The following is a 24,428-nucleotide window of genomic DNA, read 5'->3' as shown; positions in this document are numbered from 1 at the left end:
AGAGAGGATAGCTGTAGTTGAGGCCTATATTTGTTCTGAATTGTTTGAAGAATCACTTTAAGTATTTGTAGAAAAATTTTCGAGTGTATGTACTTTCAAAAATTAGTTAAGAAATGGCGTACAACAGGTTCGGTTTCAAATGTAAAATGAAATATGCAACCTTCCGTTAGGACTCCACAGGCCTTTGCCGATATTGAAAGAATTACTGCCAGTCCAAAAAATCACTTCACAAGTTACAACAAAAGTCTGGTGTTAAATACACATCTTGTAAAATTCTTCATGAATTAAAATTGAAACCATACCGCGTTACAACTGTGCAACAACTAAAGGAGACAGACAAACCGAAACGTCTTGATTATTGCAACTGACTTCTCGAAAACATTGTTGGTGGACAGATAGACCCGATGTCGTATTTCATATTAGCCGAGACATGATTTCATTTATCCGGCCATGTTAATTGGCATAACACCAGGTATTGAATGGTGAGAAAACCCATTAGATTTTCGAGCTTCAACTTCACAAAGAGAAAACTGGTGTTTGGTGTACCGTTTCCGGTAATCGAATAGTGGGACCCATATTTTTTGGCCAGACTGTCAACACATTTACCTCACAATTTTCGAAGAATTCTATGCCCAATTAACACATAATGAAAATACAGCTTCTTCCAACAAGACAGAGCAACGTGTCACCCAACGTTTCATTGAATCGCGTTCATGCAACTTTCACAAATGGACGAGCTGTCAGCAGAGGACGGTGGCCTCCACGTTATCTATCTCCCCAGAGTTTTCTACTTGCGATTTTTTCCTTTCGGGCTACTTAAGGAAGAGAGTTTATGCAAGTATTTCCCACGATATTGATGAATTGAAAGTAAACATTCAACGAAATCGACAACAACGTTTTGCGTTAGATACGATCAGTCAATCAATACGATCAGTCGAGCACAAAAGTGCATCGATGCACAAGATGGTCATTTTGAACATGTTTTGTAACAATAAGGTAAGTAAATGCAACATTTTAATTACGTTTTATGTTTTTCTTATTTAATTTATCCGTAAAATTCATAAAATTTCATTCCAACATAACCTACCGATTCTGCAGCGGTTACGTTATGGGTTCGGTTTTATGTTGCTCACTCTCTGTACTTCCCAAATAACAAAATTCTTCTTTCTCCGTAGTATTTTCTCGTTCTATCTTTAAATTCGGTGGTCCATATACTTTACTTCTACTACATTTCATTACTTTCATCTTGTTGCTGTATATTTTTATGTGGTAGTTCTTGCATAGAATTTCATCCATGCCATTCATTGTTTCTTCTAATTCGTTTTTACTTTCAGCTAGAAATACTATATCAGCAAATCATAGCATCTTTATCTTTTCACCTTGCACTTTTACCCTGGATCTACATTGTTTTTCAACATCATTAACTGCTATTTCTATGATTAAAAAGTAAGGGAATAACATCCTTGTCTGACTCATTGAGTGTCATAGCAAGAGCAAGGAAACATCCTTGCTGTAGGGTGTCAGCAAGGTATGACATCCAGTCGTTCATTAATTAACATATTAATAACTTACAATTTTTATACTAGTACAGTGTCTGTATCTGATATATATTGTTGTAAAAGTTGAAAAGATAAAAAATAAATAAAAATTGATAATAAGTGAATGTATGAAGAAAATTGGGGTTTAAAATGAATGTTTTTCCTTTAACACTGAAACTGGTCAAACTCAAGATTGATTTTGACATAAATACATAATATTTTACTCATCTTTAATCAGAAACTACATTTTTAAACAGAATAAAAGTTGACAAATTTTTTAAATGAAAAACATTTAAGCATTCCAAAGATATGTTATTATCTAGCCACTATAAATATTTATTTTTACATTAGCATTTTGAGGTAGTATTTTTTTTAAGTTTATACAAAAATATTTCAAATTTATCAATTTCCTAACCAGGAAGCTAATTTTAAAAAAATTATAAAACCCCAAGTCAAATTCACATTCATTACATTCTAACAAGAGAAAAATCATAAACATTAATGTGGTTGTGTGTGAGAAATGCACATATTAATGATAGATGGCTTAAGCATACTTATAGACAAAATATTACACAAAACATGACAGAAAATATGTAACATCAACACTCATTTTAAGCTTTATACCATTCTTAGTAAAAAGTTACTTACTCCACTGGAAATAATTCAGAAATAAAAGTCCAAGGTAATGGAATCACTCCAAATCCAGCAGCAAAGAATAAAACATTGAAGAAAATAAATGGTATCCATGGAGTAGCATTCCCAACCAATAAACTGATTCCTATTATGAAGCAAGAGGCTATACATGCTGTGAGGGATAAGAAATTAACAGCCCTCTTTCCACACAATTTCAAAGTGAACATTCCAGTAAGACAACCCATTATTTGCAAGCCACCAGATATTACCTGGAAACAGAATAAAATTTTATTTTCTTTATTTAATATATATTTACTAATTGCATTCACTAAATTATTCCCTAATATCTACATTTATTAATATATAATCCTTTAAAATTATAAAAAGTAAAAAAAAAACATAAACTTCTCACTTTCAAATTACTTAGAAATTGTTCTTCAAGAGGATACTTCAGAGTTAATTAATCAACTCACTTTCGGTAGGTTAGTAAGTCTAACCTAAAAAAAGATCTCTTTGAGGGTAGGCTATGTTTTTTTATTATAATATTTTCTTTTTTTTGGTACATCAGTTAGATCTTAAAGGTTTTTAAATGATCAGATTCAAGTAATTTGAAACTATTTCAATAAGTTCAAAGTGATACTATGTTTTTTAAAGATATTCAACAACTACAATTTCCATTTAGACCTACTGATCAGGCCATCAGAAATGAGTTCACACAATATTTATCTGATCTAGATGAAGTACACCAATGTGTACTGGCACACTGGAATTCTAGTTTTCAGCAATTTCAGCAATAAAATTATTATTATTTTTCAACAATAAAACTCATTTATCGTTTGGTTTATTTGACATTAGTTTTGCTGTAAATAAAAGCTTAATACAGTCGTAATTTGTAATGATAGAGTAAATGAATACATACCAATACCCAATTTGGATCCATTGGCATTCCGATTAATTTAAATATATAGACAAGAAATGGTCTAACACCCCATAATGATACACTATGAGATATCACAAAATATATCATTATCACCCGTAGTGGTCTGTAAACACTAGCTTGTGTTAAGACTTTTAATTTATTGATTACGCCACCTTCTTTATTTTCTTTTGTTCCTGAAAAAAAATATTTTTTTCTTTATTTCAAACATCACGCCCATACTATAACTATCTTTTTAATTAACTTAAGATAAACATGTTATTTAATAAAATCACTGCTGTAACACTAACATGTTCTTGATGAATGCACTCTGCTACTGAACAGATTGAAAATTCTAATGTTGGTTATCGGTTAACATGTTCAAAATCATTAAAAAATGTGAAAGTAGAGATTAAAAAAAAGGTCAACGCACAGCTAATGTTGTCTGGGAAGAAGTCTTACAAACCACACATTAAGTTATAATTCTATATATTAAAATTATAACTAAGGTTAATTTATTTACTGATGTGCAGGGCAGCACAGGTCCTCTAGTCTAGAATAAGATATTTTTACAATTGTAAGTGAAGTGATTTTATTAATTAAAGTGATTATTTATACATTTTTAAGATTAAAAACCCTACGAAATATGAAATAAATTTTACTACCACTCAAGTGCAGTTGCAGAAGTGCTGTATGTTTTTAAATTCCTCATCTATGATGCTAGTGGCAAATCTGTTTTGTCCATAACCCTGGACAATATGACCATTTCTCTCTCTTTTTATTCATCTCTCAGTTATGTGAATCTGATTTCTTAAATGTTGTAAACTCTGTAACTCTTCCGCTATTCCTCCACATCTACACTGAATACCTTTGCTCCTACATAACTCTATTGTTGTGTAGCAGCTTCTTTATGTAAGCAAGATTTTTGTTTATCTTACTTCATCTTTTTTTTATTTTTCTATTTAGCCTCTGGAACCACCATCAGGATTAGTTCAGAGAATGAATGAAGATGATATGTATGAGTGTAAATGAAGTGTAGTCTTGTACAGCCTCAGGTCTATCATTACTGAGATGTGTGATTGATTGAAACCCAATCACCAAAGAACACCGGTATCCACGATCTAGTATTCAAATCCATATAAAAGTAACTGCCTTTACTAGGATTTGAACCTTAGAACTCACGACTTTGGAATCAGCTGATTTGCAAAGATGCGTTCACCACTAGACCAACTCTGTTGGTTACCTTACTTCATATTGCTATTACTGATATAACCTTTTATGCGTACATCAGTAAGATTGTATACAGAAAGTTGGGTGTATTATTAATATTCAAACAATAAATTGGAACATTATTGTCGTACACATAATGAAATCATAGTGATAGAAGAAAATGTTCAAATATTTCAGTAATTCAAATATATGCACCTTACATAAACAAAATGTGTTTTATATAATTCTACATACAATTATTCATTATTTATTTATTCTATTAGCAACAATAAGCTGATGTTCAGTTCCAATTTATAATAACTTAAGCATTTATGCAAATCCTGGATGCGGATTATGTTGCAGAATGTATAGTGTTACTTTACAGGTAACTGAAGGACACTACTTCAGCATTTACCTAGAGGAATTATGAAAAAATCTCAAGGGAATATGACCAACTTTCTTACTTCAAACCAAATTATTGACCAAATTATTATTTCAGGTAATAGACCAAATATAAAATTGCATAGAAACAATAAATAAATAAGTTCTAAATAACACAACTATGTAAATATATTTAGAAGAAGAGATATATCAATAAATAATTAAGTCTATACTATATTAATAGTTAACATTAATGAACTAAAACATGTATAACATATCTTGATAAGTAAAAAATTCACACAGTAATCGAAAATTTCATTATAATGGATTTTAAACTACAGCTTTGATTTGGGTTTTTATTAGAGGAGTCTACATAGATACAACAACTTACATATTTCAAACTGTATATTGTTAATGAAATGAACTGCATTGTATACAGAGGTGTTAAATCATAAATAATAACTGTAGCAGAGTAGGGGTTGAAGCTTTAAAGTTTCAAAAACAAACGAAACAAAAAACATATTAACAAATGTCATGTCTCAACAAACATCTAGCTATCTTTGAGTTTTAAATAGAACTTTGTAACACTGAAACAAAAAGGGTTATCTTAACAATATATTACAAAAATTTCATTTTAACTACCATCAAAAAATAAAACAGAGGAGAAATTAAAGTTTGTGTATTTCAAAATTCTATTTTGGATTTTAATAACTCGGTAGTTTTCAATTTACATATAGTTTCTTTTCAGATAAAATTTTAAGGATTTCACCTTGAACAATTTGACAATATGTTTAAATACAATTTTAGACAATCATAGCAGAAAATGTTGTCTTAGATCTTAATTCAGGAGAAGTATGTTTTAGAAAAATAATTCCTCCTGTAAAAAAGAAAAACCTTTGCCCTGAACATTTAATTTCTAAAAATAAATTTAAAGAAAGAAGAAAAAGCAATAAACAAAATTTACATTTGTCGTAATCCTACCCTACTAAAACGCATTTGTATCTGGGTCTGTGTGTCGGTCGCCCTTACCACTAGCAGAAAATCCCGATTCGTTATTACATGTCTCGTAGTGGCCAGATGTATACTTGTTATATTATTATATATCGATATATCGCATATATATTTATATATATATATTAATAATTTATTTCTTTATTTATGGAGTTGTTTTTCTTCATAAAATATTGACCTATAACCAAAAAATAGGCAATGGAATGTACCGATCATTAGCGGAAAATCCTGATTCGTTAGTCTCAATTTCTAGAGTAAAATTTCTAATTTAACGTTTATATCAATTTTCATCATTCAAAAAAAAATATTCTTACACAAGAGGTAATCAAATTTGGACGCCTAATAATCCCATTCCGAGACGCCACCCGCCAGGGCAACCCGCCCCGAGGGGCTGGCTGTAGAGGCGTGCCGTAGGCACGCCCTCCAGTAGCATACAAAATACATTGTTTTCTTCCACGTTGTGTGAAACAATACTATTTCATTACAGTGATATACAATAGTTGTTAGATTAATGATTTGAAAATTAATATTGAAATTGAAGAGAATTTTAAACCAAATACAATCGCGTATTGTGTATTAATATATGAAAATGTAGTGGCTTACTCACCGTTAACCGGCAAAGTAATTAAACAACCTTCATAAGTAGAAATTTTTATTTTTGCTTTCCCTGAAAGTAATGATTTCCGATTTTAAAATTAATTAAAAAATTATTAAAACTGTTAACCTATCACATTTCATTTTATTTCATCATCAATATTTAAAAACTGTTGTGAAAAGGGTGTATCTCGAGAACGGTTAATAGGCGGATGAAACAAGTGGCAATCGATTCAACAATTTGGAAAGTACCCTTCGTGTTAGGCCTATTCTAGTAGCATACGAAATAAATTGTTTTCTTCCACATTGTGTGAAATAATGCTATTTCAATACACCGATATGCAATAGTTGTTAGATTAATGCATGTATACCAAACAAGTAGATTAATGTTTAATATACATGCATACACCCACACAAGAAATGATAAACAAGGTTTCATCAAATCAAATAACTTATATAAAATATATACATTTCGCTAAATATTATTACATATGCTAAGTTACCAAAAACTATACTTATATAATACTAAGTAAGTAAACTGTTATTATATATATTTTGTATATATTACGTAAAGTATAGCTGAACCAACTTCCTGCCGTTTCCTTTGTTCTCTACTGTACTGTTACAGATGTGCGAACTGTGCATTACTAGTTCGTGTTTTGAGTTGATATTGTGTGGTCTATTTAAACAATTCTGTATTCTTAATTCGGTTGTCGGGATTAAAAAGACTGCAGCAGTCTAAAGTAAGTGTTATTTTTTGTGCGCGTTTCATTTGTGCTTCGTTTACGATACGAAGGTAGTGTACAGTGCTGTTTTATTTATTTATTATTTTGATTATTAATTTATTACTGTACACTTGTTTATCTATTTTTATACAGTCATTTATACTGTACAACCATGAACAGTAAACCTAGTGGTAGCGGCACAAAACCACGTGTGCTTAAAAGGAAACGTTCTAGTTATAGTTTACAAGTAAAGTTAAATGTCATTAGTCGGAAGAGAATTAATGAACGTGTGATAGACATTCCTCGTTCCCTTAACATACCAGAGACCATGGTCATACCATAAAGTAAGGCAGAGGAGGTAAGACTATGGTAAGGCACTCAGAAATTAAATTGACGCGTAAAAGAAGTGACTTATTGAGACAATGGAAAGGCGACTAGCAAGCGATGTGGACAGAGATCTTTACCAAAAAACACGCCTATTAGTTTGGTACTTATACAGGAGAAGGTTTTCAGTTTATACGCGGATATTTGCAGAGAATTAGAAGGAGAAATTGATAACGAAAAAACTTCTCTGCTTCTAAGGACTGGTTTCACCGATTTCAAAAACGTTATGGTTTTATAAATGTCAAAATTCTGGGATAAGCTGCTAGCGCCGACAGTGAAGCGAGTGAAACTTATCCTATCGAATATAAAAAATTAATCGTCGAAGGCGAATACAGCCCTAAACAAGTTTTTAACGTCGTCGAAACCGGTTTAAACTGGAAAAGAACGTCGTCAAGAACGAATAAACGGATAAAAGAAAAATCGGCACCAGGTTTCAAATCATCAAAAGATTGCGTGACTGTTCTTGTAGGTGGAATTGCAAACTGCGACAAAAAACCAATGACAGGCTTTAGTCTCTTATTGTTTACAGGAGCGAAATTCCTAGGGCATTAAAAAATAACAGTGAAAATTCACTCCCAGTTGTACGGAAGTCACAAGGAAAAGCATGGATTACAAAAGAAATTTTTCGTGATTGGTTTATTAATTATTTTGTACCTGATGTAAAAAAAAAATTGTGAGGAAGAAAATTTATAATTTAAGGTCCTGCTTTCTGTGAATAATGCTTCATTCCATATCATTGATAAAGATTTGTGCGACCATGTAAAAATTGTGTTTTTGCCACCTCGTACAAAGGCCATAATGCAACCTATGGATCAAGGCGTAATGAAAGCTTATTACTTACTCTTCACGTTCCAAAAACTAATTAATGAAATAGCCACAGAAAATGAAAATGACGTAGAATAGTTTTGGAAAGACTTCAATATCCTTCATTGCGTTGAACTGATTGGTAAAGCTTGAAAGAATATTTCTGTTAAGCTAATGAACAGCTCTTGAAAGAAATGATATCCAGATGTTGTTACAGACCATGAGGAAATAAATGAAAATGCATTACAAAACGAAATTGCAAAGATGCAGGATATGGTGAAATATACGAAAATTATATTGGGAAACTGCTTGAATTTCAGGCAGTACCACTAAAGAAGAAGATTTAGTCGATATGGAGCTGTGTGATTCCGACGGAGAGACGTCATCGAGGAAATTTCATCAGTCACTTCTAAAAAAAACTAACTTCGTTGCTAAGAAATTAGGTGAGGTTATCCGGAAAAATAACCGAAGCTTTGCAATTTTTAGTAACAATGATCCAGATCAAGACCGTTCCTGTAACGGGTTACGCCTAGTGAATGAGGTAATAGCGTGTTACCGTGCTGTCCGAACGGATGAACTGTACGGATCTTGTGACTGATATTTTATTACATATACTGTACTGTGTACAATACTGTAGTTAAATTAGGAACATATGCTTTGTAACATACAAAAAGTATCCATGTTTTAAGATTTACTTTGTTATTTTAGTTTGTACTGTATACTAAGTAATTTTGTTCACATATAATGTAACTATAACTTAGTCATTATTAAAAATTTAGACATGTTGTTTAAAGTTGTTTTCCATATAATTAATTAACTCACAGTCATCCTCGAGGCACTCTCCCTAAAAAAATTTAGTTCTCGTTTAAAGTGGTTTCATTTTAAGTGGTAATTTTTCAGAACCAATTATCCTCGGATAATGACCCCAGTATATACTTCCCCAATAAGAGGAGGAAATTACATTATCTTCTATAGAAAGAGAAATATTAACATGTTTCTTGCATTACCTACCACAGAGTTTACTGTGCCTGTGACATATGTAAAATAATTGATATAAAATTGTTTCTGATATAAATGATTTGCTTTTTCTGAGAGTAGTGAAGTTCATTTCACTGCCAGTTCTTGTAGTGAGCAGAAGAATTGTGCAATTTGTAAGGTTGAATATTACCTTAAATTTACTGGGTTTGGCTTGCATACTTGAAAATTCATCTATACACCTAGGTCAGTGAATAAGATAATAGGAAACTATTCAACCCTCACTTTGACAAGTAAATTAGACATCTAATTTTATTTACACTAGGGAATCTATACCACTAACAGTGTTATGATGCAAATAACTATTATATTCATTCATTATGGTAAAATAATACATTTTTTCTGATGAAATACATCTTCATTAGGATTAAAGTTTTTGTTTTTAATAATAATTATCTTGGTTGCTATTTACAAAACATGTCTAAATACACTTTCTAGTTATAAAATGATAAAGCATATTCTCAATAAAGTGCAGTTTCTTAACTTCTATATTACAAGTGTAAGTAAATTTGTAGAAATCAATAAAAATAAATGTGATTATATAATGTAACCAAGTTCAAACTAAGTGAAATAAAAGAAAAAACAGTGAAAATTGGTTAGTTTTTTACTAAGTTCCAGTTATAACTTCATTTGATTAGCTTGCTACTGTATTTTTGTTTTTTAATATACATTACCAATATTTATTTCTTGGCTTACATTTTCATCATTTGAAATTCATTGACACCAACAGATGAAATCAAGTAATGAAATAGATAACTTAGAGTTATTGAATGCTTAACCACCATACCATTATCAGTAGTGTTGATCTTCTTTAATCCTGTAATGCTTTCCATTTCTTTTGAATCAGGTGACTTTGTATATTCTAATAACAATAAAAATTCATCTCTTACTTTCAAAGGATGAACCCAACCTCGTAACCAGCATAGTGCTTTTTCTCCATCAGAAATACGATTTTGTGTTACTAGCCATGTTGGTGACTCTGGAATCTAAAAATAATTAGATTTGTACATTAGTAAATAAATAATTAATTCTATCTACTAAAATTTATAATTTTTGAATCTGCAAGTTATATCTTGAATAAGATAAAAAATCAAGACATATAATTTTTTTCTAGTGTGTCCTAGCAGTTTTCTTCTATTTATGAAGTTGTATAACAAATTCTCTTGACTAGGAGCATAACACAAGGCTGTAATACTCTTGGCTGGGATTTAAATGAAATAGCAGTTTTAAATGTATATTAAATGAAATAGCAGTTACATCAATAATTTTAAGTAAATTTTAGATAAGATGTGAAGGAGAACCTGTCAAAAATTCTATAAGTATTTGATGAGCATGAAAAACAAAACAATGTTTGTTGTAGATTCTTGATAATTCTTATATATACTACATAGGGCTAAAAAATATCACTTGATTCTACCATTATTAAATGAAATACACAAAAATCACAATCTTTCAAAATAGTCAGTCAGTAGATATTCACCCATAAGTATCAAGATCAGATCATTCATGATCTTTATGAACAGGTGGAAATTGTTACTGAATGTATCATAGAACAGTGACTAAAAATTTTGGTTTGCACTTCATTTCAGTTCAATTTTACATCTGCTTCTGATGGCTAAAGAATATTAAAATGTAGTATTTTGTTACACACAGCTCACAGAAACAGTCAGAGAATCAAATTTTCTTGATTGAACTGAAACGGAACAAATTAATAGTCATTTTATAGGGAAATTTCAAGTTTCACTAGGACCTTGGAGATCAAATAGAGGAAAACACCATATTTAATTTCTTTAAGAGTGAGAAGGCTGTATACAAAAGGTTTCTCAACAATTAACTTCTACTGTTATGTATTGTAGCCACTACTAAGTAAAAGATGTGGAAAGATCATTTCTGTACTTGGTGATACAACTCACTTCTTCATTATGGTAATGTTTCACAATCCCTTCATGCTTTATTATGTTGTTAATACTTTTGTTAATCTATAATCTAAAAATGATCAATATGATTTAAGTAAAACCTTCATCGTTGGAAAGCTTTATTAGAAGAATGAATGATATCCTTAATAAAACTTCAGACATTTCCCTTAAAGTCATAATCCCATCTCTGGAAAACTGTTTCGGCTAATTTTTCCACAGATTTCACATTTTGTTGAACGTGTAAAAGATATAAAATGTGTATAATGTCCAAACAAACTTTTATCTGAAGAAATTTTTGAAATTTGTATCCCTCTTCTGATAAAAAATGGGTTAATCCCATCCTCTCACTTTTTTTCTCTTCTATCAAAACTATTTAAGAAACATTAATTTACATAAAACTTAAAAAAATAAACTGCCTATTACAATTATGTATCCTGGTCTTTTCTTATAAACTTCCACCTTTCTTGTTGTGGCAAATGGCAATCTCTGTTATTATTTTACTAATTTTGTATCTGATCTAAGACTTTGAAACAATTTAGTTTCAAATAATGTAATTTCAACCATTCTTTGTGATTGACATGACATCTACTCTTCATAGCACAATTCAAACATATGCAATATGCTTATCTATCCAGTTTAAAAGATTTATGTTTTTGGAATATAAATTTTTACTTTATACAAATGGCTGCTTTTTGAGATAATATAAATGCATACATAAGGATGAAGGAGATGGTAGTTTAACATGACATTTTGCTATCTAACACAATTCCAAATTTATTTAATTCCTTGAATTACATTTTCATATTATTTAGTATTCATTACATCAAGACAAATGAAATATATCTATTTCTAAGATGAAGGAGACACTAATTTAATTTATTATTTTATGAATAATTGTTAATAATGTGATAATTTACATAAAAATATATGCATTAAAAACTGAAATGATATGGTATAAAATTATTCATAAAATACACCAAATTAAACATTTTTTTTTTTAGATTTACTACATGGTTAATTGTTTTACTGTAAATTTATTTTTTTTCAGATTAATTCATATTGAATACATGTAAATTATTTTTTTCTAGTAAATTTATTTTTGAAAGCTGTGTTCTGAACACACCACACCTTATTTCTTTTTCTATAGATCTTGTAAGTGGTTAGAAAAATTACCATTATAAACTAACAAGTTTGATTGTCAAAATTATACATTTCTTTAATAAAAATAGAATTTAGTGTTTCCCTACATAATTCAATTTTTATTTCATCTTTATAATTTTAACAAGCATTATTTATCACTGCATACTTACCAAATGGTAAATTAGAAAATACCTGATGCAGATATTTAAATAGCATTGATATGTGGAAGCATAATGAGTAAAAAGGGAGATAACTTAATGACTCATCATTGAACACTTACAATCATAAAGAAAAAAGAAAATTAACCAATTTTTTTAGGTTATAAAATCTGCTCATACAGTTACAAACAAAACTCTATAAAAAAATGAACAATTTACCCTGAGGTTTCCTTTCTATTTAAATGATATTCCAGAATCTATAGCTTCTATATTTTATTGCAGGCAGACTGCACTTAATAAAATACATTTACCCTTAAAAAATTGGTAATGCTTTTCTCTGAACTAAATATTCAAAATATTCATTTTAAAAGTTCGTTCACAGACATATGAGAGTATGAATCGTAATAAAAGAAATAATGTACTTAATATAATAGTTATAATTACATACCAGTGACAGAGATATGATGGCTGCCACTGGAAAAACAGCACTGATAGCACAAGTGCTACGCCAATCTGTTAATGCACCAATAAAACATTCTATTAACATTCCAATACTGGCAAATACTCCTGTCAATAAAGACATCATTCCTCGTAGTCGAGGTTCTGACATTTCACCAATATATGACAGTGCAGGTGCTTCAATGAAACCAAGGCTTACTCCTAACAAAGATGCTGCACAATTAAGGTACAATATACTTGAAGAGTAGTACAAGAGAATCCAGCCAATAAGAATAGGTATGTTCACCAAGAGCATTGTGCGTTTCCTGCCAAACAAATCTTGACAGAACCCAGATGAGAAAGCTCCTAAAGGTTGAGTAATAAATATTATACTTCCTGTAAAAAATAATAAATAAACAATGATATATATTGAATTATTATAACGCTTTATCAAAGATTAAATTATTAAAAATAGTTATATTATAATGTTTCATCTACAACTCCATTGAACAAAATGTGGATTCCTGTGGGACTATCTTACTTGTGTCACAGTCAACTCACAGTGATTTCCATCAACCAAACCAACTACAGGAACTTGATTCCCTCTAGGATTATACATTATTGATTACATGGCAATGTAACCCAAGTCAGCCCTGAGGAGGCAAAAGGTTGAAGTACAAGTCAACTCAACTATAGCAAACAGTAAACTTTATAACAGTTTAAAATTATTATATATTGGATGAAAACTTTAAAAATAATGGAACCTTTTCTTTCTAAGTGTCGCTATACAAAATGTTATCATTTTTAATGCAGTATTTAAAAATTTAATGTGAAGACACTGCTGCGTAATGGTACTTTTGAAAAAAGTTTCATTATTTTGGAAGTGAGTCATTTAATATTTAATCATCTTATATATTAAATATATATATATATTATATGAAATATAAGTTAATCCACCAAAACACACTAATTAGATAAACTTAGCATATTAGTTTCCAACAATCAATTTTCACAGCATCCCATGTCTTCAGTTGGTATTGAATTTTATAATTATACTATAATTCTTTTAAAAATTTATTTTATTTTAGATTTTTCTCTATTTTGAAAATGTATAATGAATTCGTATGCAAATTTTGCATATACAACTTGTGATGTAATCTTTAAAACAATATAAAGATTACATCATTCTAGTACTGGGTAGCAAAATTTGCATATGCATTCATAACACAATTTCAAATCAGAGAACAATCTAAAATAAAATAATTTTTTAAAAGAATCCTATAATGTAATTATAGAATCCAATACCAACTAAAAATGCAGGATGCCATGAAAATCGATCCTTGGAAATTAATATGGCAAGTTTAACTTTAATTATTGTGTTTTGGTGGTTTATGTTTCATATAATATTAAATTTTATTAGCACAGTGGTCAGTGTGTTGATGAATTGTTTGAATTAAAAAAAAAAAAATATGTATATATTTATAAATATACCTTATACATATATATATATATATATATATATATACTGTATTAGGTTGATGACACCAAACTAATGAGACAGAAATATGTGTTAACAGTGACAAATTAAGATGTAAAAAATATTAGATTCAGAGAATCAGCATTAATAATAATACCAATAATTGAAACTGACCAAACCAAGAAGCATCATTTTCATCGAGTGAAAAATCTTCTTTATCATTGTTCAACAAAGCTCCTATAATAATAGTAGGCACAGAAATAACTAGTCCAACTGAAAGTACAAAAAATCCAAAGCCAGTCATTGCAACCACCTGCAATAAATATTTTTCATCAATTGAATATTTAACATTTTTAAACAAGTTTTTTAAACAATAGTTAATAGCCTTAATAAATAAGGCTTATATAATCCTATATAAAGCAGAAATTCAGTATAACTAAGCAATAGAACTGGAGTTCTAATCCAAGTGTTAATGGTTCAAATCTAGTTCTGGTTAGTAAAACTTCACACCTTGTAAATGACTGTCAAACTCAGTTTCAACAAGTGTCTCATCTTCCTGAAATTAAATGTGACTGATGTTGGTGCTACCAACAGCTGCACTTATGTAACATTAGTTGTGAATTCAGCAACTATAATCCCTTTACCCTAGTGATTCTTTAGTTTAGAGGATAAGTAAACAAACATATTTAGTTTACAACATTATATAGTAACAACAACATTTTTTTTAGTAAACAACATTAGTACAGTTTAACACTTAACAGTTTTTATACTTATAAGTCAAAGATATACTTATTATTTATTTTTTGCAATCTAAAAACAAAGTTAATTGCCTAAAAGCACAACTATAATCTATTTTTCCTTAATAGTATAAAATTTTGATTTAAAATAAAAAAAAATTTTAATTGGCCGTAGAACAGGGAACTAATTTTTTATTGGTAAAGTATCCTAAGCATTACTACTTTGAAGGGGTATGGGAGTGAGCTAAGGAGAGCTCACTAATATGCCTCTAGAAGGATTTCAAAGTCAATATAAGACTACACAATTGGAAAATACAATTACTATTATACACTAAAAACAGTACTCTTTGTAACTGATCCAGTTATAGTTATTTATTAATTTATATTAATCATACTAAGCCATAAAAATGGGTCATACCTTTTAAATTGTGAGTTATAATGATCATAACTAAACAATCCTCAGTGTATCGAATTTCTAAAATCAGCAGAGAGGAGTGAATTTCTCATACCTCATAACATCTAACTTTAAAAGGAATGAAACACTCTTAAAAATGAGCTGATAGTAACAAAGGTAATTTAGCTCTTTTGATGATATACATCATCCAAAAATGCCTACAATTTCTTGTGAGACAACTACACATCATAAAATTTGTACGTTGTGTTATTATATATCTATTTTTTTGATTGTGTTATTGATTATTTGTTTTAATCATGAATATGGATAAATGCTTTTCCTGTAAAAACAAAAGTGGCAATTTGAATATTAATGCAGCTGTACAGTGTAAGTTGTGTCATGTATTTTTTCTTGGGAGCTGTGCAAAATATATTTCATTAAATAGTGCTGGTAATAGAAATTTGTGCTATAAAAAGATAGCAATTTGGTTTTGAGTAGAAAAACTATAAATATTAATAAATTGTCTTCATCCTATGTAATGGCTAAACCTGATGCTCATTTGGATGCATCTACACATTGTTCAGAACCTTGATGCTCTAACATTGAATGTTGCCTCTATTGGGGTGAGAAAAATGATACAGTTGAAGAAAGAATTGGTTTAATGGAAGAATATGTGGATTCAATGAATGAAGAAATTATCACTGAAGTGAATGATAGAATTCGTAGAGAGAAGAATATTATTATCTAAAACTTTCTGGAACCAAGACCTAATTACTTCGATTTGGCAGTTATTAAACAATTATTTTTAGATTGCGGTCTAAATTAACCATTCACTCTCAATGAAATTGTTGTTAAAAGGTTAGGTAGTAATCAACCGGGTAAGAAGAGAGTACGTCCACTAAGAATTGGTTTTAAAGAAAGTTAACATGTTGACTGGATTTTTCATAATAAAAGATTGCTTGGCAATGGTAGTTTATGGATAAAGAGATTTTACCTTAAACAACTGGATTTCTACAATCAATTAAGAAATGAGATTAAAACAAAAGTAGAAAATTCCAAAGAAGAATACTCTCTTTATTGGATATTGTAGATGTGTTCCCTATATACCTGTGAAAACTGCATCAGGCTGATTTTACCTCTTATGTTGACACTTTGGATGACCAACAAGAAGATGGGCTTGAACTTTTTAAAAAACTAGAAATAGTGAATCGCCATTTCTTTAGATATGTTTCAAATAAAACTGATTGCACAGTGGATTATTTGGACCATGATTATAATCGAATTGCATCTGCATTAGGTATACCGTCGGTATAGTCATCACTTATAAGATGTAATTTAATTTTTGCTTATAAAATTATTATTAATCATATTGATTGTCCAGAATATTTTTCAAAATTTGATTTTTTTGTTCCTGATTGGAAAATTAGAAATGATAAATATTACTTTTATGTAGATATTAATAAAGACTTTCTATCAATTGTTTATCGATTGTCATTAAATTGTAGTAATAACATTAACTGGTTTGATGTGTATAATTTTAGTTTGTATCAAATTAAATTTAAATCTAGATGCTTATTAAAATAGGAATGAAATAATTTTATGTGGCAGTGTAATGTTGACCATTTATTTTATAATTTTATTTAGTATCATGGGATTTATCCCATTTGTTTTAATAAATAAAACTCAACATTTCATGAACTATGAATTAAAAACATATAATTAATATACATATACTTGTTTTATACATTTGTATATTTTTTGCCATAATTTCCCAAATGGTTAGCAAATAATGCCCCTAGAGAAACAAAAATATTCACTTGCCAAGATTTTCCAAATTTTGTTTTAAGATTTATAACTACATTTTTTCAAAATAGTTTAGTGAGGCTAAAGAACTCTTTGTATTTATAAGCTTTAAAAAGAACTCGTGCACCTCCATTTACTATCCTGAATTCTTACAAACAATTTGTACAACCTAATACAGAAAATGATACTCTCACACAGATATACCATTTTGAGAAAACTTGTTTCATTTCACTAATGTAATCCAACTTAATTTCTGACTAGGTACTTGTAGTATTTCTACAAATACTTTATAGCCTTTGAAGCATTCATTCTAAATTTCTTCACATTCTATTAACACTTTTTTTGTCTGTAGAATTTAAAAACAGTCTTTTAACAATTTAATTTTCTTAAACATTCTATTAAGCAATGAGAAAAAATCAAAATTAAGTATACATTGTAAATAAAATATTCTACAGAATTGAAACAGCAAATCTGATGGTCTAGAAAATCAAATTAAGTATAGCCTAAAATCAGATAAGGAAATTTATAAGACCCAAGAATATTTGGAAACTGCAATTAGAATAAGAAAAATGAAATTCCTCAGACATAATCTAAATGAATCCAAAAAGACTATATAAACAAATTTTTAATAAAATTTGGAAACTGAAAAACAAAACAGAATGCAGCAGATGAAAGAGGAACTTCAAAACCTAAGAACAAAAGAGAAGGTCTGTTTGGATAGTATGAATTTCAGATAGTATAAAAATATGAAAAGAATGAATAATATTATTTTTTATTAAATTCACGTTCATTAACTTAATAAAATTATTATTTTCTTATTATTCCATAGATACGTTTTTTGTCTTCCTGTAACAGTGTTCACAGAGAAGTTCTCCTCAGGGGCGATAACCCATGTGAACATAACTGACAGGGAGGACCGCTGTCGCTGGACCCGTGGTTGCTTCGACGATGCGGCTGATCGCTTCTGCATTCGACAGCTCCATGCCCCATGGAGGGCCGAGGCACTGGAGATTGCAGAGTTGGGCTAGATTGTCTTCGGCTGAGAGTAGTGGCGCAACTTGCAAGGACTCGCTCGGGCATGAACGCCAGGTCAACTGAGCAAAGGCGGCGAAGAAGCGGTTCTATCGGGACATCAACATGAGCAAGGCACGCTGCTGGCAAGAATTGATGGAGACCGTGGACAGAGACCCTTGGGGGCTGGCTTACAGGATAGTGAGTCGGCGACTGGAGGTCTCACTAGTCGAGGCTAAAGAGGAGTACATCCCTAAGACGTTCCACCCACTCGGTTCGTGACGAACGGGATTTTGATGACTTCCCGCTCTTCTCGATAGAAGAGCTGGAGGGAGTTCTACGGCGCTGATAGTCAGAAAAGCCCTGTTCCCGACGGTATACCAAGCGAGGTTCTCAAGCTAGTGGCCACGTCTGCTTCTAGACATGTACAAAGCATGTCTGCAGCGTGGAGCCTTCAACATCAGATGAAAGACTGCGCGAATTTGCTTCACGTGAGGCCACAGCCAAGAATTGGAAATCATCCTCATTTAGGGAAGTTAGCGAATATCACCTCTACTATCTCCCAGTGGAGTAAACTAAGTATGCTGTCTTCTCTAATGAAATCCCTGAGGTTCTGCAACTGTTTTGTATGTAGCTGAAGGAAATCAAAAACCCCTCTCCCATTTTTCTTCCTGGTTAAATGAAATCGTTCAACTGACTCACGCTATAATGAGCGTGGATCTACGTAAATATCACGCGGATGATACGGTTTAGGACCTCGAGATCTGTTTTTGCCCACTTTGGAATACTGAAACTACTCGTATTTTCCGGAATTGCAATATGTTTATTCCTTTGATTTCATTAAAACCACTCAACTGGGAATTCATGGCAGCCTTAATTTGACTTTTGAAGCTAGATGCTAAAGCCTATTCTCATGGCCATCGTTCAATCTCACATCCTCCAAGAAAAGTCAAGATATCTGTACGTTTTACCACACTCCACAAATAACATTAAACTTGGACACCCATCATAGGCACTCAATATCCTTCAATATGAAGCCATTGACTCGGCATTTGTCCAGACCAAAACCCAAGCATATGTTCACATTGAGCCGTACAACAAATTTAACAAGCCGCTTTAAACCTCTTTCAGCGCCGGAAAAAAGGGTAAACCAACCGTATACATGAGATATTGGACCAACTGGAAACCCTTATTAACAGAATTATTATTATTAACTTTAATAATAATTTACAAGAATATAGTTATAATTATATAAACATATTTTATCTCTTGTTTACCGTTTTTTTAAATATTTTTATCCAAATTTGTGCTCGTAAATTACAAATAACATTAAAAGTATATAAATAACTATTTTATTTTCTTCAACAATGTAAAAATAAATCAAATTTGAAAAACTTCTAGATCCTTAGATACATTTTAAACTTTATTTCATTTCAAAAATTCTTAAGTTTATAATAATTTTATTTTGGTTTATTTTTAATTAAGGATAGATTATAAAGAAGTAATATCCAATTTAGGTCTCTGATGGTGTTGAAACAACACTTTTAACCCCTTGATAGCTAGTACTATTGCAAATACATTCAGCCAGTTTTCCTCCTCAAAGAACAAACATATTTAATCCAAATATTTCATGACTAGCCGACCCATCTAGCCTGAACCTGGATTCACATCGGTTCGAATCAGACTTCATTTCCTTTCTTTTAACTTTTTTCTTTAGTTTAAATATATTGATTTATTAATAATTATTAACCTCCGATTTTAAAAACGTTTTACGATGAATAATAATCAATAATAACAATAAAAATATAACTAAGAAAAAATATCAGAAGTTATTAATGAAATAAAATTTGATGTACTTTTCTTTAAAAAAAAAAATGTGTGCATTTAATTTAACGGGCGTACAAGGAGGTCATGTGCTGTCCACATCAGTTTTTTTCCTTAATGAATGTCTTTAATTCATAACTTCACCCTCCTTGGGAGTGAAAAAATAGTGAATATTTTTAACATCTTAATCTTCAAGGGAGCTAGACCCTAGGTCTGAATAAAACCGGCAAACTTCCATTACTATACATGTATTCGAGATTTTTTAAAATGAAATATATCTAAAAACCTTCTCAGTGATGCCAAGAAACATGGGTAAAAGTTAGGTTGCGACTGATCGAGTAGTTTTTTATTTTTATCCCGAACAGACAAAAACCCTCTTCCTCTTTATGTAATAGTATAGAATGATCCTGGCAATTTTTGTTGAAACACGTGCTATTGTTCAAAATTTGTCTCGGGACAAAAGAAAAAAAAATGGAAAATTAATTCAATTTTACAGATACTAAAATTCTCCTGTTTATTTAAACAAAATATAAAAAACTTATCATCACCCAATTCAGGGAATAACAGTCTTCCTATTACATTAAACGACTTGAACAGGTATTTAAGGTGTAATTAATCATATCTCATGACATCAATCAATATAAATTTAATCATAAAAACAAATCACTATTAATTAATTAATTAATTTTATCAAAACTTTCATAGATTTTACGGGAAATTGATAGTGAATCAATATTTTTTTTAAATTTTAGTAGGGTTAAATCATAAATTCAGCGATATTATAATTAAATCATAAGTTCATATGATAGAATAATTCATCCAAAACTCACTTGTGCTAATGTTGATCGCAGTGTGCCTCCGCTTCCATTGCTATTATTATGATTAGAATTAGGTAAGTCACCTTTTAATGCTCCTTTTCTATCCTCTAGTTGAGCATCCATTCTGATACGACAGGAAAAATCTGGAAAAAAATGCCAAAAATTGTTTTGTTATTGTCCCTTTAATAGATTTACATAATTTTTTTTCTTGTAATAATTTTTTGTATGAAATTAAATAAAAGGAATTTTTTTAATATAAGGGGTATACGACTAACTACAAAAATAAATTTTTAAATAATATTTATTTACGTTATTAACATGATAGTTATTAACAACATACTGATCATTGTAAATGAAAAATAAGAAGAAAAAGTATTCATAAAAGAATGAGTTTAAAAAAGTAAAAGAAGAGGAATTCTAAAAAAAATTAATTAAAGCCCTATTCAGATTTCTGAAATATTTTAATGAAAATCATTTTCATGTTCATGAATGCAATCGGTACTGATAATAATGGATACTTTTTTAAATTTTATTCAAACAATTATGATGGTTTGTGTGTCTATGCGTTTATTTTTTTTATAAAACCACTTAACTAAAATGTTTAAAATTTAGCGTACTACTGTACTTTACTGTTTAATCGAGCATTCAGGAAAAATACTATGATTTCAATATTTGCCTTTTTTATCCAAAGTTATGCAAGTTGTTACTAAGTCGGTAAATTGTCTTATCAGTACACCATTATCATACAAAAGTTATCATACAAATTCTAGATAAGTTATTATTTATTCTAAGTTTCCAAGAGTTCACTATTTGAAATTTTATCTACATATGAAGGGTTTCTTGGTTAAATAAAATGTTAATAATACTATTCGGACAGAATCATTGTTAATTCCTTCTTTACTCCGTGTTATATGAATAATTATTGCATACGAACATCTTTTACTTATTTACGTGCATCTAATATTGTTAATTTTACTCTGATTTTCAAATTGTTTTTCTAAATTAGAGCTCGATATTCAAAAAATTTCCGTATGCAACACAATGACAAAACAAGATCGTGATAAAACACTTTTAATTTTTTACCGTTTACCAATTTTTCATGTTTCATCCGAATGATCGTAAGATCAAATCCACAGTAAGCCTTTAAATTTTTCATATACCACAAATATAATGAATAATATTTCCAGTTACAAGACTAAGTTTGAATGATTAACTAATATCAAAAATAATCCACGCTATCAAACCGCATACAGAAGATATTATCACGTAATCGAAATATGATCCCATACAGTCATATTCTTCGACTATGAACCTGATATTTGTTGGTCGCAACGTAGTGAACGTACGTTAATTAATCCTTATTTACTTTTATCTAACTTCTGCGTTATTATATACTTTTATCTAACTATTGCAACAATCATCAGATGATTGTACATATATCTGAAGGAAAGGAACTGACTCGCTCCGCCACTCTTAGCTGCGATACTTCTAATTAGAGGAGATTCCCACCTCTGTTTAAAACTCTGATAGAGAGATATAATGTAATGATACTTATTTATCCAGTATCTACTTGTTGACTGCTTAAATTTTGTACGATTATTTTTTAATATTTATTATATAAATTGACATTAAACAAACTTTTGTAATTCTTCAAAAATTCAGTGAGGTTATTTTTGTTTTTATAAAAAGATATTAAATCTTAAAATTTTTAATTTTATGATTCTGTGTGTAGCAGGGAGGGAGGATGAAACAGCTGAGAAATCTGGAATTTTCCATTAAACAACTAAATTTTTTGAACATTCAGATTTAACAATTAAAAAAGATAAAAGCAACAATAATACTACCTTATTTTTTTCAATAAAATTGTAAATTTAATCATATGGAACACATACTCAGAAGTTTTATCTAATTGATAAAACTAACAACCCTATATTATTTGAATATTGCTAGGCACTACCCTTAATCCTTGGTGCCGTACTTACGAGTATAAAGAGATACGTAGAGTTATGATGATGAAGAAACAACTCGACTCGTATCAGATTATGCCCGGATCTAGCCAACTATACAATTTAAACTCAATTGATTAATTCAAACTAAGAATTTCAATTCGTATTTATGACCGGCCTCAACCACGATCAACTCGACTCCTTGTGTAGTACAACTGACTTGACCATGAATCTCCTACAAACACTTAAGCTATGAAATAATTATTACGAAATAATTACATCCCCCACAACTTTCCGGCCGAAAAAGCATAATCAAAAAAAAGCTTTTAAATGTTGGAGTGAAGACCGAGAGCGAACTGTAACTGCAGCAGTGATTATTTTTAAAAAATAATCGTTACCGAGAAAAAAATCTTCTAAATGTACAAAATCTGATGATAAAAATCAAGGAAGAAAAATTTAATTGGCGTGTGTTCAATTTTTCAATCGCAATTTTCATATGAGTTTCAAAAAAAAGAAGATTTTTCAAAAAAGTCATTAATTAATTAATTTTTCTTCAATTTTGTGAAAACATTTCGGATTTAATACTGCGAGATTAGATGATACTATCTGTCGGATTTACTTAATAATATTATTGATTGTGGTAACGTTAACAAAATTTGAAAATTTTCCGTATATTAAATCTCTCTTTTCATACGAATTATTAATTAAATATAACTACCTAAAAAATAAGTTAAAAACAATGGAATATATTGGCATTGGATTCAATTTTATTTGCGTAATAATGGGATTGCAATAAAAAACGAAAAGATTACTCATATTTGTTTGTTAAAAAAATTATTATATACCATTATGATAATTTTTTAAAACAAAATAAAAAGTTATCAAAATTTTGTCGTTTAAGAGATAAAGTAACCGATAAAAATCTCTTGATACCACAGAGTTGTTAGAACATTTTACAGATCGTTAAATGTCGAAGATGAACGTGATGTAATTTTTGATAGCATGTGGTATATTGTATCAAATATGTCTAAAATTTTAAGAAAAATGAGTTTTTGCTTAGATGACTTTGTTTATATCAACTTGACACCATTATTTCGAATTACAATTACTTTGCTATTTGTATGAGGTTGAAAGTGGTCGACGACACTTGTTTATCGAAACATTGATAATAAACTAGTATTAAACAGGCATTGCCTGTAACAACTGATATCTTAGCAATTATCTGCTGGTTCTCGACTGTAACATTTACCAGTGGGCGATCTCTTCAGAAGAAAAATACATTTTCAACATTTGCTCGTTCAGTGTGCACTTAACAAACAAAAGAATGTTAGGGCAGAAAATTAAACACAGCCTTTTAACGATTAAATAATTTTTCTTTATTTCGTACCGTCTGGATTTTTTTTATTTCCTGCGAGAAATGAGACTGCCTAGAAAGTTTTTCATCATTATGTCTTTCAGGAAGTTATCGTTTCCCAAAAATCTTCATTTTGAACGGAAAAATGGGGTTCCAATATCATATGTGTAAGACTGTTGCGC

General features: G+C 29.9%; 1 protein-coding gene across 3 annotated transcripts in view; it reads right to left on the bottom strand.

The window, feature by feature from the left end:
- LOC142321429 (facilitated trehalose transporter Tret1-like) overlaps positions 1–23,085 on the bottom strand; it is a 28,930-nt gene extending 5,845 nt beyond the window's left edge. The window contains exons 1-7 of one of the 3 annotated variants that reach the window (XM_075359518.1): positions 22,929–23,085; positions 20,959–21,089; positions 14,534–14,672; positions 12,893–13,278; positions 10,018–10,216; positions 3,091–3,284; positions 2,187–2,440 (exon numbers count right to left, since the gene is read on the bottom strand). In XM_075359518.1, the coding sequence (XP_075215633.1) occupies positions 2,187–2,440; positions 3,091–3,284; positions 10,018–10,216; positions 12,893–13,278; positions 14,534–14,672; positions 20,959–21,069 (1,283 nt within the window). In that variant the 5' untranslated portion in view covers positions 21,070–21,089; positions 22,929–23,085. Of the gene's footprint in view, positions 1–2,186; positions 2,441–3,090; positions 3,285–10,017; positions 10,217–12,892; positions 13,279–14,533; positions 14,673–20,958; positions 21,090–22,029; positions 22,227–22,790 lie in introns of those variants that run through there. The other 2 variants (XM_075359510.1, XM_075359501.1) reach the window with 2 other exon arrangements.
- Between the last annotated feature and the right edge of the window lie 1,343 nt (positions 23,086–24,428).

The sequence above is a fragment of the Lycorma delicatula genome, chromosome 1 (assembly GCF_047948215.1).
Source record: "Lycorma delicatula isolate Av1 chromosome 1, ASM4794821v1, whole genome shotgun sequence".
In the NCBI taxonomy this organism is placed as follows: domain Eukaryota; kingdom Metazoa; phylum Arthropoda; class Insecta; order Hemiptera; family Fulgoridae; genus Lycorma; species Lycorma delicatula.
Note: the sequence above shows the minus strand (reverse complement) of the source record. Positions and strands in the feature narration are given on the sequence as shown.